Here is a 14,763-nt window from a genome sequence, read left to right as displayed (position 1 = left end):
CATTTCAGGAAATAATTGTCCGATGAAGCAGCAAATAAAGGTAACGTATTGTGAGATATAAAGAGTTATTGTGAATATATTGATGAAAAAGATTGAATTTGTAGGCGAATAAATGGAAATAGTCGTTAAAGGAGCGAGACCTGCAACTCTCGCGATAATTCAGTTTCAAGCTGCCTATGACCTAGATTAAATGGCTACCAAAAGTTAGCCTTGGTAACTAAAGCGACCAATTGCTGATAAATGGTGGATATGCCTGCTTGGTTCTGCACTACTGCATCTTTTACTGGAGTAAACGATACGCATACATGTCTGGCTGCGCCGCAGTAAAGTCGGTGACGGCAGAACGATGTCTGTTTTAACCAGAAAACTATGTTCACGTTAGCATCCGTCAAAGGCAGCATACAGGCAGTGCTTTGGGACATCTGAGGATCACGTTAGCAACAGTGATAGGTACCGTAGCAACTGCAGACGCTTGTTTAACTCGCCGTTGCAGCTACCGGAGCATGCCAACAACTACTTCGGCTAATCCACGGGGTATGGTTTCATGGTTTTGTTCCCCTGTATTGTTTTTATTTAGATGCGTCGATAAAACTTTAACCGTAATATGAGGAGATTTACTGTCACTAACTGATAATTTCTTGTTTGTTTAGGGATCAACATAGCAGACATCCACTATGAGATTGAAAACATCGCTGCTAAAGGAACCCAAACATATCCTTGCTATGATGTTGTTTACTGTGTTGCCATATATTTGTTTTTCTGTACAGTTTAAATATGTATTATTATGCAACACAATTCAAAAACTTGTTCAAAAGTATTATTATTGTTCAAAAGGAAGGGTGCTCTTGCGCTTCAGCCGGTAAATCGATGCTCTCAGACAGGACCAGTAAGTAGGAAGGTGCAATTGGGTCACTTCAACGAGGACTAAACCCAAAAGAAACAACTGGAGCACTCGATAATGCAGAGGTTTAATACAGGTGCACAACAAGGTTTGTCGAAATGTTAGGTGTATTAAATCTCTGCATTATATCGAGTGCTCCAGTTGTTTCTTTTGGGTTTAGTCCTCGTTGAAGTGACCCAATTGCACCTTCCTATTATTATTGTTATTGGTAGCACCAATGTTGTGTTTCTTGGGGTATTTTGGTCATTTGATTGGCATTTTGTAATAGCGGTTAAAATACCCCACGACGCTAATAACTCGCCTTGACACAAGGCACCTGCACACACTTGACGGATTGTTAGAAGTGGAGTCCGACCACATACTACTTACCTGCAGGTCTGGATGAGGCAAGTGAAGCAAAGAGAAAGCGGCATGCTCACCTGGGGCTTATGTGGGCGGGGAGCTACGCCTCATAAGGTCAGTCACATGACATTGTTGATATATAGGTGAGGATAGGGAGATGAGGGCATCATTCAAGGTAATGACCGTGGTGACGGTCTGAGTGAGGTCGAAATAGATCTTTCCTTAACAGCATAACACATAAAGAACTTGTAAGTTGTGTTGGCTGGACCACGGCAGATGAGCTGTACTCATGCAGTGAGGACCATCAGGTCCTGAAGTGGAACCTGCTGACCAGGGAGACTAGTCTGATTGTCAAGTTGCCCGACTACATTTACCCCATTGACCTTCACTGGTTCCCCAAAACTGTTGGTGGCAAGAAACAGACCCAGGCTGAGATCTTTGTCCTTACCAGCACTGATGGCAAGTATCTTATTCCTGCACACCCCCCACAGACTCTATAGATCATTTTTATGTTGCAAGTTATTCATTCAGTGAGCAGCTATGACTTAGAATCTTTCAGTTTTATTTACACAAGGAGATACAACTAGTTTAAAAACAAACAACAACAACAAAAAACGGTGTTGATGAACTGTAGTAATTGTCAGATGATAGATGAACTTACTAAACAGTGGTGACAGAATAATTGTTACTCTTTGGTCTGCTTTAGATCTGAAGTTCCTCAGTCTGTTTTTTTTACTGAGTGGGATTCTTACTTAGCCATTATAAGGATCAGGATCAGGCAACAATCACTTATTTTTCATACTAATCACCATCAGTTTTATACCTGCAGTAAAACTGATTTTACCAGAATATTTTTAAAGAGAGGCAGGCTAATTTTCACAATTTTACTTTCAAAACATTATTCTAGTATCACAGTAAAGAGTCAGCCATTCTCTGCTCTAGTTTTTAGTAGACCTTCAATGTTCTGGTTTTATCTTTGTAATGCTAAACTTGGCGACACAGTCTCTGTGTGTGATGTGCGTCTATACGGCCCTGCATGTGTCTTCTTCAGCCTATATTAGATATAAACACATATAATATGGATGTACTGTTATGGCAGGCAGTGTGTGGTCACAACACTAATGGCAGTGTAGGGTTACATAAACACACCCACAAACTGAAGCAGCAATTTTCTCTGGCAAACCAGAGTCGTGAAAACTCTGTTACAATTCACTTTTGCAACTTTCTTCAGCTTCTTGACTTGTTACAGTACAAATATCAGTATTGCTGTACCCACTGCTCGAAATGACTCTTTCTTTTTTATTGAGAGGAAAAACTTGACAAGAAAGCAGTCCAACACCAAGGGTTTTATTTGGTAGGAGGACTTTATATTAATACTGTGGCTTTTCCTAACTTTATTTGATTAGTCAGACCTCCTTTCTCTGGCCAGATAATTTTTTCTTTTGTAAAGTGCAAATACAGTTTGACCTTTTTCAAGTTATGAACACTATGTTTTTTTTGTTTAGTAATTTACAGCATTCTGTACTCTGCTTAAAACACTTAATACTGAACATTCAACAAATGTATTTCACTACTCTGGGTTTCTAATATCTCCCCAGAGGTATAATAGCACAGCTTTGGTGTATCATCTGCCACTCTACCAAAAAAGATAATATGTCAAATGGTAGTATATGTGAGGACCAAATTAAGCAAGAAGAATATCGCAGGGCCATGTGTTTGGAACAGCAGTCTGTTAGTCTCATTCTCTCTTACTTAGGGAAAATACAATGTGGTCGTGTCAAAATACATTTCACACAGATGTATCATCAGGAATTTCTCAACAAACAAAATATGAATGGTGGTAAAATAACAATGGCTTAATATGTTATTATTATAAGAGATCATAAAAACACCTGCCAGACAGTAAGCATGTGGACAAATCAATCAATCAATCACAATAGCATTGCACTCGATGAGGACTGTTGATGTTTAGAATTGTTTATTAAGGATCCCCATTAGCTGGTACCTCAGTAACCAGCTAGTCTTCCTGGGGTCCACACAAAATATACATATACACAACATATCATACATTTACATTTACATTTACAGTCAATCACAATAACCTAAAAGTTAAAGCAAACATTTTAAAAATTTCCACACATCTTAAACAGAGTTTTTCTTAGATAACAAAGTGGAACCACTCTTATACAGCTCATAAAAAATAAAATTTCAATTTCTTTTTAAATAGCTGTTTCCTTTCAATACAACAGAGGTAGTGAGGTAGATTATTCCACAGAGTTATTGCTCTATAGATAAAAGATCGTGACAAGGCCTTAGTTCTTGGGTGAGGCACTTCCAACTGACCACTGCTGGACCCTCTAGTGCTATAGTTGTGCACAGTGTTTCTAAAAACAATTTGAGTAAATAAAAAGTCAGGTGTTTTACTGATCAAGACTGACTGAAACATTACTGCAGTGCTCGATGCTAACCTGTTATCTACCATCAGCCATGAGAGGGAATCATGCATGCGGCTTACATTTGATCAACTCAATACCAACCGTGCAGCCTTATTTTGGGCGATCTGTAGCTTTTTGAGCTCAGTTTTTGCAGCCGATGCCCAGACCACAGAGCAATAGTCTAGGCGGCACAACACTGAAAACTCTGTACAATCTGACACATGAGGGGTCGAGCAACAAAGGAAGCACATTTCCTGGCAATACCAACAGCTCTTGCCATTTTTAAGATAATTTGATTAATGTGATTATTAAAGGAAAGCCTGGAATCCACCATTACATCCAGGAGTTTAACAGTCTCTACTTGTTCCACAGGTACATTATTTAACTTTAAATCCAACTTTGGGCTACAAAATAGCTTATGTCTTGAACCTATTAGAATGCTTTTTGTTTTAGGAACATTAAGAACTAACCTATTACAAGAAATCCAGTCATGTAAAATTTGCAGTTCCTTATTAAGGACAACATTCAACTCATTGTATGAAGGTGTGAGTGAAGATGTGAGTGTACATGTGTTAGAAATAGAAAATAGATTTTTAAAGTTTTTTGTTTTTTTTAAATTTCATTTCAAAGAGTCCTTTTATACAGCTGTGTCTAACTGTTATGCTCACTACCTGCTGGACAAGTAACATCCACTTTTGTCGGGATGTCCAAATTTAGAAATGGGAGAGAGCAGCAGTAGCATGCTGATTTGCAGTTTTAGGCCACCAGAAATTACATGGAACATTCAGAATTTTTTAATACACACTGCCACAAAGTATATGTTAGGCTAGCGTCTTCAATAACTGACTCCATGCCTGATCACACTTTGTGTCTAGAAAATTGCTTCCTAATTCGACCAACAAAAACCCTTCAGTTTTACTCATCCGCTTTCTGCTGCAAGTTTGTAATTTAGTTGGGAGTAGAAAATATAGCTGTGATGCTAATTGTGTGTTAGGGGTTGATAGTTATTATACTTATTTATAGTGGAGGATTGTAAAGTTTTTCATGCTCAGTGTACATTTTCTCCAGGCTGGTGTTTTGGATTAGCCATAAAAACTTGTTTGCCTCATACAGCAACGTGAAGTACTGTGACTTGCTCTCTTTATAAATCCTGAATTACAGCAGCCTCTAGTCTTCTTGAACCATAGACTCAAAACACTTACATCAACCTGGGCATAGAGCGTGGAATTCCCATTCAGAAAGTCTCTTTTTGTCTCTGTACAGGGAAATTCCACCTTGTCTCTAAGTTAGGACGCATTGAGAAGAGTGTTGAAGCGCACAAAGGGGCTGTTTTGGCTGGAAGATGGAACTACGATGGGACTGCTCTTATCACAGGTATGGCAGGGGCGTATGCATTTTCATCACAACTTTGTGAATTCCTTTTAAATTTTTATTTACTTGACGTTCATTTCAACCGTTGCTCTAATTGCTTAGGTGGAGAAGATGGGCAGATCAAGATCTGGTCTAAAAGTGGTATGCTGCGCTCAACACTAGCCAGCCAGGGTAAGACAAAAGAGCTTTGCTTCACCTCACTTGATTAGAGCTACATATACTGTATGTATCTAGAGCTTTTGTGAAACTGCTGTTAATGGTTATAAATGGTCAATGTCATTATTAAACCAAAACTGAATGAGTAAAGCAGAGCATATGTTTTTGTTATGCACACATCCTCTGCACTGTGTGTTCCTGACAGTAATTGGCTTCTGATGCCCATTTGTTTGAAATACATGATCGACAGAATGCTGAGAGCAAGGTGTTATTGTACTGACAAATAGCAATTCGAAAGACTGCAGATTTCAAACTACGGAAGTGTATTGCATTTACTTAAAAAATATATATTTTTCTGTTTTTCTGAGTAATTTATTTTTCTGATTTTCTCAGTAATGTTTTTCTGTTTTTTGAGTAATATTTTTACTTCAGTATTTTTTTCTGACTTAAAGGACTATTCCAGGCAAATTCAACCTATTTTAGGTCTAAAAGAATGAATCTGAAGATTTTCTTTGTAACTGCTCCTGTTATGCAGTAGTTCTGTCTGTCCCTGCATCGCCACGGCAGCATATAAGGGGAGCAGACCGATCTTACGCTGTTTAGGCTGTTTACATCCCACAAAACCGCAATTTTTTTCCACAGACAATGTCAGATGGCTATTCAAACATACACCAAGGGGTTTGTTTACTTCAAGAAAGCCGACATGTTTGTAAACAGAACAAGTTGTCCTTTAACGAGATTTCAAAATCCTGAGAGAATCTCCCACCTGCAAGTAACGTAAGGACTGATTTCAAAATAAAGACTGCTCTGATTTTTCTGAGTGACACTCTCTGAGGTATTGTTCTGTAAAAATAGATAAATTCCTTTCAATATCAATATGAATTTACAGGGAACACAGTGAAAATAAGAAAAAAACGTGGGCTTTTCCTGTGAAAATCTATATCACCTTGCAAATTATGCAATTGAATCAGTTTTGGAAGGTCACCTTTATCTTTGAAATCAGTCCTAACATGTTTTTACTGAACAAAACAATGCCGGTGTAAGTACTGGATGTGCTTACACCAACATAGATCATAGATCTAATAGATCTTATAGATCCACGATGAAATGGAGGCTTGACCACAGCGGTTAAACATTACTTGCAGGTGGGAGCTTCTTGCAGGAATTTGAAATCTCATGACGTCAGAAAAAAATTACTCAGAAAAACAGAAAAATATTACTCAGAAAAACATAGCTTCTTTTTTTTTTCAAGTGAATGCAATATGCTTCCATTATCAAACTGCAGCAGCTCTGATGATTAATTTTGTGAGCCTACAAAAATGAAACTTTTGTTAGTCTGTTTTCACTAGTTACGCTTGGACAAGCAGAAGGAAATGCAACACTGTATGGTGTCAGTATTTAAGATGGAGAATGAATCATAAAAAAGATTGCAAGTCATTCTCTCAGATTACAAATCAACATTTTCACAGGGTTAAGGTTAGTAGTGCAATATCAGCTAGCTTGGTATAACTGCAGGAACTCGTACATAGTAAACTTTGAAACTCCCCAAAACAAAAAGAACATTGTTTAACTTACAACTTTGAAATGACTATGTTTAGAGTTTGAACATTTTGCCTGAATGTAATATTCTCACATTAAAACACATGCATTTTTATGAACAAAGCTAGACATTCAAGATGGTGCACTGTTCAGTCTAATCTGTTGGTTTCTAAATTATTAGCTGATGCAACATGATAAAGTGCCTTGTAATTAAGTAAATATGAAGATAGTAATAACAGTGGTAACAATCAAACCCTATGTGCAACTATGTACACGACTTAGAGCTGTACATAGAGATTGGCAATAGTCCACGTCCCTCTTGTGAATGTGAAAAAGATCTAATCAGAATTTTTTAGACGGCCAGAATTTAAAGCAAATTATAACCATAGGGGCTGGCAGCCTACAGCAGGAAGCCAGTCACTGACTGACTGAACGCTGCAGGTGTTTAGTAAGCATAACACACTCTGTCACCTATTACATCCTCACTGTCTCTCTCACACACACACACACAGTACTGATCGCTTTTGGACTTTCTGGCTCAGAGAATACCTCTTGAGACAGAGGGAACAAAAGCAAGTGGCAGAGACCTGATGGAACTTAATTTTCATTTGTGTGAATCACTGAAGCCTTCCTCTACCACTTAGTTGTTAGTGCTACACCTCACAACCTCATCAACCCACCCGGCTCGTGTTTGACACCGGACTCTAAATAACTGTCCTCACCTTGGCTGTGTGATTGTGTGAACATGTGTGTGGTGTGTGTGTATGTGTCAGGCCTATTAGAATGCAATTGTGCTCAGTGCAACCATAAGTGGAGTCGGTCTTCCAGTTCTGTTTTTTTTATTAAAAGTGCCATAAAGTTTCAAAGCTTTATAGGAGTGGAGTTTTATTAAAAGCCATAAAAAAAGACTCCTAATGATACATTTCTCTATCCAGCAATCTCATTACATATGGCTTTCTTATTAATTGATTCATGGTGCTGTTTGACTTATTAAATGTTTCTTCTCAGTTGTGGGACAGAAAAAAAGATGGGGGGGGGGTGGACGAAATTTGGCTTCTGGGGAAATGGATGGCACACTCCTGCTGAATGACGGGTGCTGTGGAAAAACTGGCAAATGAGCAGCAATTCAGCCCCAGTACGTAGAAATATTTTTTCCTTAGCTGGCTGTTTGGAGAATGAGCTGCCGGGTGGCGGGCTGCTCAGCAAGACTTACAGATTTGTATAACACCTGGTTATGGTAGCATTGCCCCAGCTACACACCATCCTCCACATGGCACTCAAATCACTGCAGGTGTTGCTTCTCTGCACAGCCTTCAACTCCATACACACACAAACACACACGCAGTGCAGGGGTAGGTTGTTCTGACTGGGCGCTATGACCCATTTATGAGACGGAGAGCGCGCTCTAGGAGCAAGTTGGAAGTGAGTGAGCAAGAGGGTGGAGAGAGGAAGCTGTCTCAAACGCTCTCATCGCTTTTGTCAGATTTAGGTCATGTGACCAGTTGGCATTTGTGAGAAACCACATGCACCTGTAGTGAGGTTAAATGTCAGCCCCACCCCCCACCCCCCGTTCCACACGTGCGTAGCCACAACCGAACTCATACACTCATCTTCCCTCTCACATGTTCACATAAATGTGCGCGCACACACACACACACACACACACACACACGTGCTTAAATACTGGAGAGGTTAAGCAAGTTTTTTCAGCTGGTGCGCCTACAAGCTAAATGCTGTTCCATAGGGTGAATGAGGTGAGATCTCAAAAGGAATATGACACCCTTCAGAGAGGAGGAATTAGCACAGCTGAATCTCGGAGCTACCGCTCGTTTAACTCGTGCAACTGAAAGGGAGAGGGATAGATTAGCTCACAAGTTAAATTCACATCTTTTGAATATTACATCGACTAAGAGTCAAAGTCCTAATGTGATGAATCCCCAATCTGTGGCTCTTGGCTTGTTGCTCTTGTTGCTCCACAAGTATGCATCTTCTGTTCTCCCTGTGTTTCTACATATATTCCAGGGTTTCCTGTGTACTCCGTGGCCTGGGGTCCAGACTCAGACAGGATCCTCTACACATCAGGAAGACAGCTCGCCATCAAGCCTCTACAACCCAGCGCAAAAGTCATACAGGTACATTTGTTGTATGTATTCTTGTTGATGCCTGGGTTACTTAGTAATACCTTTTTTCATGGTCTATAAGGGTTTATTTATGACTTCTTGGTCATGTGACCCACTAGCTCTTAATTAATGCTAATGAAGTTGACTGAATTTGCTTTGTTGATTATACTTTGTATGTTATCATGTTATACTTAACTTTAATAATGCAATGAAAAATGTGTATCTTGTGTGACTCATTCACTTAGTAGCGATACTGAGAACTGAAAAGTTTTTAGTGATATTATTGTGACAAATTGAGGCAAATGGAGTTCCCCCCTTTTTATGAGAGTCAACGAGACTGTTCCTCATTTCATAAAAATGTTTAAATAAATACTCCATGCAAGTGTTCAGGCCATGTGACTCCAACTCCAAAACCAACACCAGTGACATGTAGAACTTGGGACTTATAGGTCAACAGGCAGAAAGAACCACTAATATTAATGTATTTCCTGTGAAATCTCTCTGTGTTGTAAATATAAAAACTGATTTCACGGCAGAAGTCGTAGTTGTAGCTTTTTTGCTGTGCTGAGTTAGAATCTGGAGAGGTTTTGTTGCAAGTTCTTGGTTTATCTTATCTAAGTTTATCTGTGTAATAGAATACAAAATATTGTTTTTTCTTTGTGAACTTTGGATACACCAAGTCCCTCTGTTCTGTTCTTTTTTGTATTTTTTTTTATCTGTCCACCGTCCTAACATCACTGGGCCTTTTGACTCTTTTGAGGTCTCCCAGAATTATTTAAAGTTTTATTTATTTGCATTGCAATATAAAGGCTAAATCAAAGTGCAGTCGTGCTTCAGTGTTTAGGAAGGGTGCAGCACTGAGGACCTTGCACACTAGTGAATTTTCTTGTTCTTGTGTCTGTTACTCTTCCTGAAGTTGGATATGCCGGGGACCTTGGATAAACTGTGGTGGGCTTCATGTGGATGTTCTCAGTCTTTTTCTATCCATCAGCTGTTACATGTATTCATGTGCAGGCACAAGTGCACACTCCCACACACACATCTAACCTCATCTAGTCTGCCTGAGATCACCTGGAGCTGGGGTTCCCAACTGGTCTAACATTTCCTGGTCCCACATTTTCCCATGATCTTAAAGTCGCAACCCACTTTCATATGATTCAAACCAAGTCAATTTATCTTTAAAAAATAGCCTTTGAAAACACAAGTGTGTCATCTTTTTCGAGATAAATACACACATTGTCATATGTAAAGTGCATTTCAGAGCAAATTAATAAGAAACCAAGGAGGACTGTGACAACTGCATGAACAAAAGAGAATGAAATAAATATAAAAACTACTCAAAAAAAAAAGAAAGAGCCACAATATGAGATGTTTTCATCATGTTTTTTTTGACCTGCTGTTTGCAACCCACCAGTTGAGAATCTATGACCAGAGAACAACACAGTGAAGTGACCCCCTGTGGGGTCAATCGGGATGGGTAACTGTGTGGCAGCCAGAGTTAAACATGGGATGGACATTGCCTGGCATGGATATCTGATATGAAAGGGCTGTGACAAACAACTATGGGTATGGGGCCCCCCAAAGACCCATTTTAAACTCTGGAATCCCTTATAAAGACACAGAAACACACAGCATATGTGTGTGTATTTATGTGCATTTCCCTTGGGTACATGGAGTGAACAAGTTGTGTACAAAATAGAAAATGGAGTGTAGGCATGTAGTGAGAGCAGGAACAAGATAGGAACACAGTTAGATAAGGCTGGTGACAGACCCTCTGTTTTTTTACACTCTAACACATAATGGAGAGAGTACTCTCTCAATGAGGCTGATATGAAACAAATCATAAAGTGTAAGACCAAGTGTATCCTGCCCATATTCATGTTTACTGTTTTGGATTCTGGGAATTTAGAGTTTGGGAGTTTATTAGAGAAATTCTCCCCTCGCTCCCTTCAAACAAAGGGGGAAGTTATGTATGGATAGCATCATTATGTTGTGTTGACATAATGTTGTCTCACTCTCTCACTTTGTCTCTCTCTAGTGGAAGGCTCATGACGAGGTTGTTCTGAAGGTGGACTGGAATTCAGTCAATGATCTAATAGTGTCAGGTGGAGAAGACTGCAAATATAAGGTGAGGGGTGTTCGGGTATACTTTTAGATGTCTTGTGGTGTGTTTATGTTTTTCTACCTTTCAAAAAAAAAAAAAAACATGTCTTCCTTCAACAGGTTTGGGACAGCTTTGGCCGTCTGCTTTACTCCTCATCATTTCATGACTACCCGGTCACCTCTTTATCCTGGGCTCCAGATGGAGAGGTGTTTGCTGTGGGCTCTTTCAACACCCTGCGGCTCTGTGACAAGACTGGAGTAAGAAAACCCCTTTTACTCTACATCACTACCTTATTTTAGAGTTGTCCAATCCCACTGTGACTCTCTGTGAAAGGTGAAGTTATTCTATTACTGTCAGCATTTAGCTGCAGTAAGAACTCTGTGTTGTAAAGTGGTGGTTACTGTTAAAGTCGAAAACAAAAAATAGAAAAAATATCAGGAGGAGAAGCTGTTATAGCAGCCTAACTGATAAAACTATTGAAATGTTGTTCAGTTGCTATAATTTTTATTTTCTGGCACCTCTAATTAATTTAACACTTTGTTGGCTTGTGTATAATATAATTTCAGTGGAAGCAAGATGCACAAGTCGTGTGCTACATCCGCTGATTACCAGATAATCACCAATATTGCATGGTGTTTTCAGACCAGCAATCAATTCACTACCAGTACAAGCGCTCAAGTGCTCTTGCATTAAAAATGCAATTAGCCGTTCACAGTCTAATCCCCCTTTAACATGTGACCGAGGACTGTTAAAAAGAAGCAGTGTGCAGTGTGCTATAGTGTGAGATGGTAATTGATGTTTTCATTTTATTAAAGGTTAATTTCATTGGGAGGTGTCTCCTCTGTAGTTTAGGTTGTAGTTGTGAGTTGAAATTATGCCAATTCCAGTCTACTCACTGTTGGAGATGATTCTTGAAGCCTAACCAATAACCTGGCTATAACCTTGAATAAAAAGCAAACATGTGGATACTCTGTACTTAGTAAGACATAGTCCTGCACAAAAGAAAATTATGCATGCACTCTCAACCTAAACAAATCCCTCATCTTGATTGGTTTTTGAGCACTTATCAGGGTGGACCAGCTTCAGACGAGATACAGGAACAGTGTCTTTCCGACCTCAGCACACCATGACCTCTTACAGCCTTTGCAGAAACTATGCAAATAGAGCTTGTATTTTCTACATATTGTAAGCCTCTCTTTTATGTATATTATTTGTTTATTCTCAATATATAAATAAATACATAGATTTATTTATATTTATATGTAGAGAGATAAATAATATATTAGAAATATTTATATAATTATAAATATTTGTTATTTAAAAAATATATATATATAACATTCATGCTTTGTGGTCAGTCAAGTCCGTTCCCATCTAGTTTACTGTCAGCTTTTCTAGTGCAGTTTGGTTTATATAGTTCATATGGTGTAGCTTACCACTGGCCTTATGTTTTCTATACATTGTTCATTTCTGTAAACCACATTAGGCTGGATGCCATGAGTTCTTATTACCTGGTGCCAATGGTAACTGGACTTGTAATGAGAGGGGAAATGAGAGAATGATGAATAGTAATTGTTGTTTTATTATTGCTGAAAGTTTGGCCAGGAATGATATTTCTAGTTCTCCACTTTGCCCTCACGGGACATTCAGGGCTTCTTTGAGTGAACGTGGAGATGTCAGTGTATTGCTGTATCAGACCTGTTGTAATGAAAACAAACAGCCAGGGCTGGGGTTTTTTTTCTGTGCTGATCACCAGGCATTTCATGCTCCATTTTGATTTAATTAGGATCAAATGGCTTTTTTTCTGGAGCACTAAGACAAGTGGGCTGGAGAAAGGTCTGAGCCAACACTTCTGTCTTCTCCAGAGGATAAGGTGTGTGTTTGTATGTGTTTTGCAGAGGTTACTTTAATGTCATGTAGTTCATGAAACACTAGGGAAGTCTTTTATCTTTTACCGTTACTTTTGCTTTTGTGCATGGATTTCAGTAGTTTTTGGGAAAATTGCCAGAATATAGCCATGAGCTGATGAAATCATTCAGATGAAGCCAGCTTGTATCCATTTACTCAGTGTCAACAAAAATAAAAAAAAATATATTGTGCTATTAAATCTACGACGGACAGGATTTAACACGGTTTGTTCCCTTCCTCTTTTTAATGACCCGATTCACCTTACGCCCTCCCTATTATGGGTTTGTTTACGTGGTTAGTTTGTTCCATTGTTTTCGTCACTGCACCACTTGCTTTGCTGTGGTGTGTCTCGGTTAAGGCAGTGTGATGATGATGATGATGATTATGGTTCAGCCCCACTCTAACTGGAGGAAGGGTATGCTTGCCTTCTCCTCCCTAAGCCCCTCAGAGACTGTGTGTACTGTAGCATGGCGTGGGAGGCTTGCTCAAGAAGGGGGGGGGCAGAAAAAAAAAGGAAAACAGTTTAGAAAAAGAAAATCTCCCTCAAAGGTCACTCCATTATTTTCTATATGTGAATTTAGACATAGACTCACCTCACATCAAATTAGTTAGGTGAAGTTCAATTTGTAAACACATGCGCACTTGGTCACTGTACTGTACTTACTGTCATTTTTTTGTACATTTTTTTTAGAGTTTCACAGGCAAACACAGAAAGCCATTAATCAATCACGAGGGCTTTACCTGTGGTGGTGGTGGTGTTGTTGTTGTGGTTTGTTTGCGGTGCAGTAAAGGGTTAAGCAGTGCGAAGAGTCTTTTCAGTTACTAGCGTGACTAATGGGAAGGAGTTTCATTCTGTATCTGCTACAATGAAACCTTGCACTTTAACGTATTGCTGCTGGCTCAGCAGGATCAGTCCCGCGCATTTAACCCTTTCACCTCCCGTCCAGCTCTGCTCCCCTCTCGCCCAAAACTCTCAGCTCTCTCCTAGTCTTTTTCCCTTTTCTCCTCCATGTTTTCTCCCTCCATGCACCACAGGGAAGATGTAGTGTTTTACCCCCCCTACCTCTCCCCCACCTCAACTTCTCATTATCACCATGGAGGGAGGGGGAGTGCACACACACACACACACACACACACAAAGTTTACATCGATGCAAAAGTACTGGGAAAGATTAGTCTTGTAGTTCCAGCGAGTCACCCATGGACTGAGCACAGCTTGTTTTGTTTTGTTTTTCCATGAAGCCTTAACATTTAGTTATTATTCAATACTCTATTACATTATTTGCACATATTTAATTATTTTGGTGGTGGTTTTTGTTGAATTTGCAGTTCATGTGTATGAAGTACTTTTTTACATGAGCTTTAACAGGACACAAGACACAAAGAGGTTCACTGTCCCTTTTACAAGATTTGGGAGAGACAATAAGTCAGTGTCTGTCTGTGTGCCTGCCATAGTATATGCATGTGCCCACATGCCTGTGTCTGTGTGGATCTGTGTGTGTGCGTGTGTGTGTGTGCAACCATTGCCGTGCAAATGTGCCTGCGAGACAGCAGTCTATTTACGAGGCGCTGCAGCTGGTGTCTAGCGTCTGGACCCTGTCACGATCCCTGACACTGTCACTGGCTAACAAGTAGGACTCATTGTGCCAGGCGAGCACCCTCTCGCTTCTTTCTCTCCACCCCCTCTCTCTCTCTCTCTCTCTCCCTCTCCACCCCCCCCTACCCCTCACTTTCCTCCCCCTTCTCTTCCCTGCACTTGTTTTTTCTCTCTGCACTGCACACCCATGCACACATATACACAAGTAGCTGCTTGGTTTTTGGTTTTCCAATTCCTGCATAGTATTCCCTTTTCCCCATCTTTTTTAGAACTTTTCGGGTCGAATGAGAA

General features: G+C 39.7%; 1 protein-coding gene across 1 annotated transcript in view; it reads left to right on the top strand.

Annotated features, from left to right (window-relative positions):
* The first annotated feature begins 457 nt into the window (after positions 1-457).
* Positions 458-14,763, top strand: part of ift80 (intraflagellar transport 80 homolog (Chlamydomonas)) — a 37,820-nt gene continuing 23,514 nt past the window's right edge. The window contains exons 1-8 of the mRNA XM_085796345.1: positions 458-534; positions 651-714; positions 1,484-1,702; positions 4,942-5,052; positions 5,152-5,220; positions 8,767-8,876; positions 10,903-10,992; positions 11,088-11,225. Of these exons, the coding sequence (XP_085652471.1) occupies positions 675-714; positions 1,484-1,702; positions 4,942-5,052; positions 5,152-5,220; positions 8,767-8,876; positions 10,903-10,992; positions 11,088-11,225 (777 nt within the window). The 5' untranslated portion in view covers positions 458-534; positions 651-674. The remainder of the gene's footprint in view (positions 535-650; positions 715-1,483; positions 1,703-4,941; positions 5,053-5,151; positions 5,221-8,766; positions 8,877-10,902; positions 10,993-11,087; positions 11,226-14,763) is intronic.

Source organism: Trachurus japonicus, chromosome 13 (genome assembly GCF_045865225.1).
Source record: "Trachurus japonicus isolate A0001 chromosome 13, Traja_1.0".
In the NCBI taxonomy this organism is placed as follows: Eukaryota; Metazoa; Chordata; class Actinopteri; order Carangiformes; family Carangidae; genus Trachurus; species Trachurus japonicus.
The sequence above is the reverse complement of the archived record's forward strand: the minus strand, read 5'-3'. Positions and strand labels throughout refer to the sequence as shown.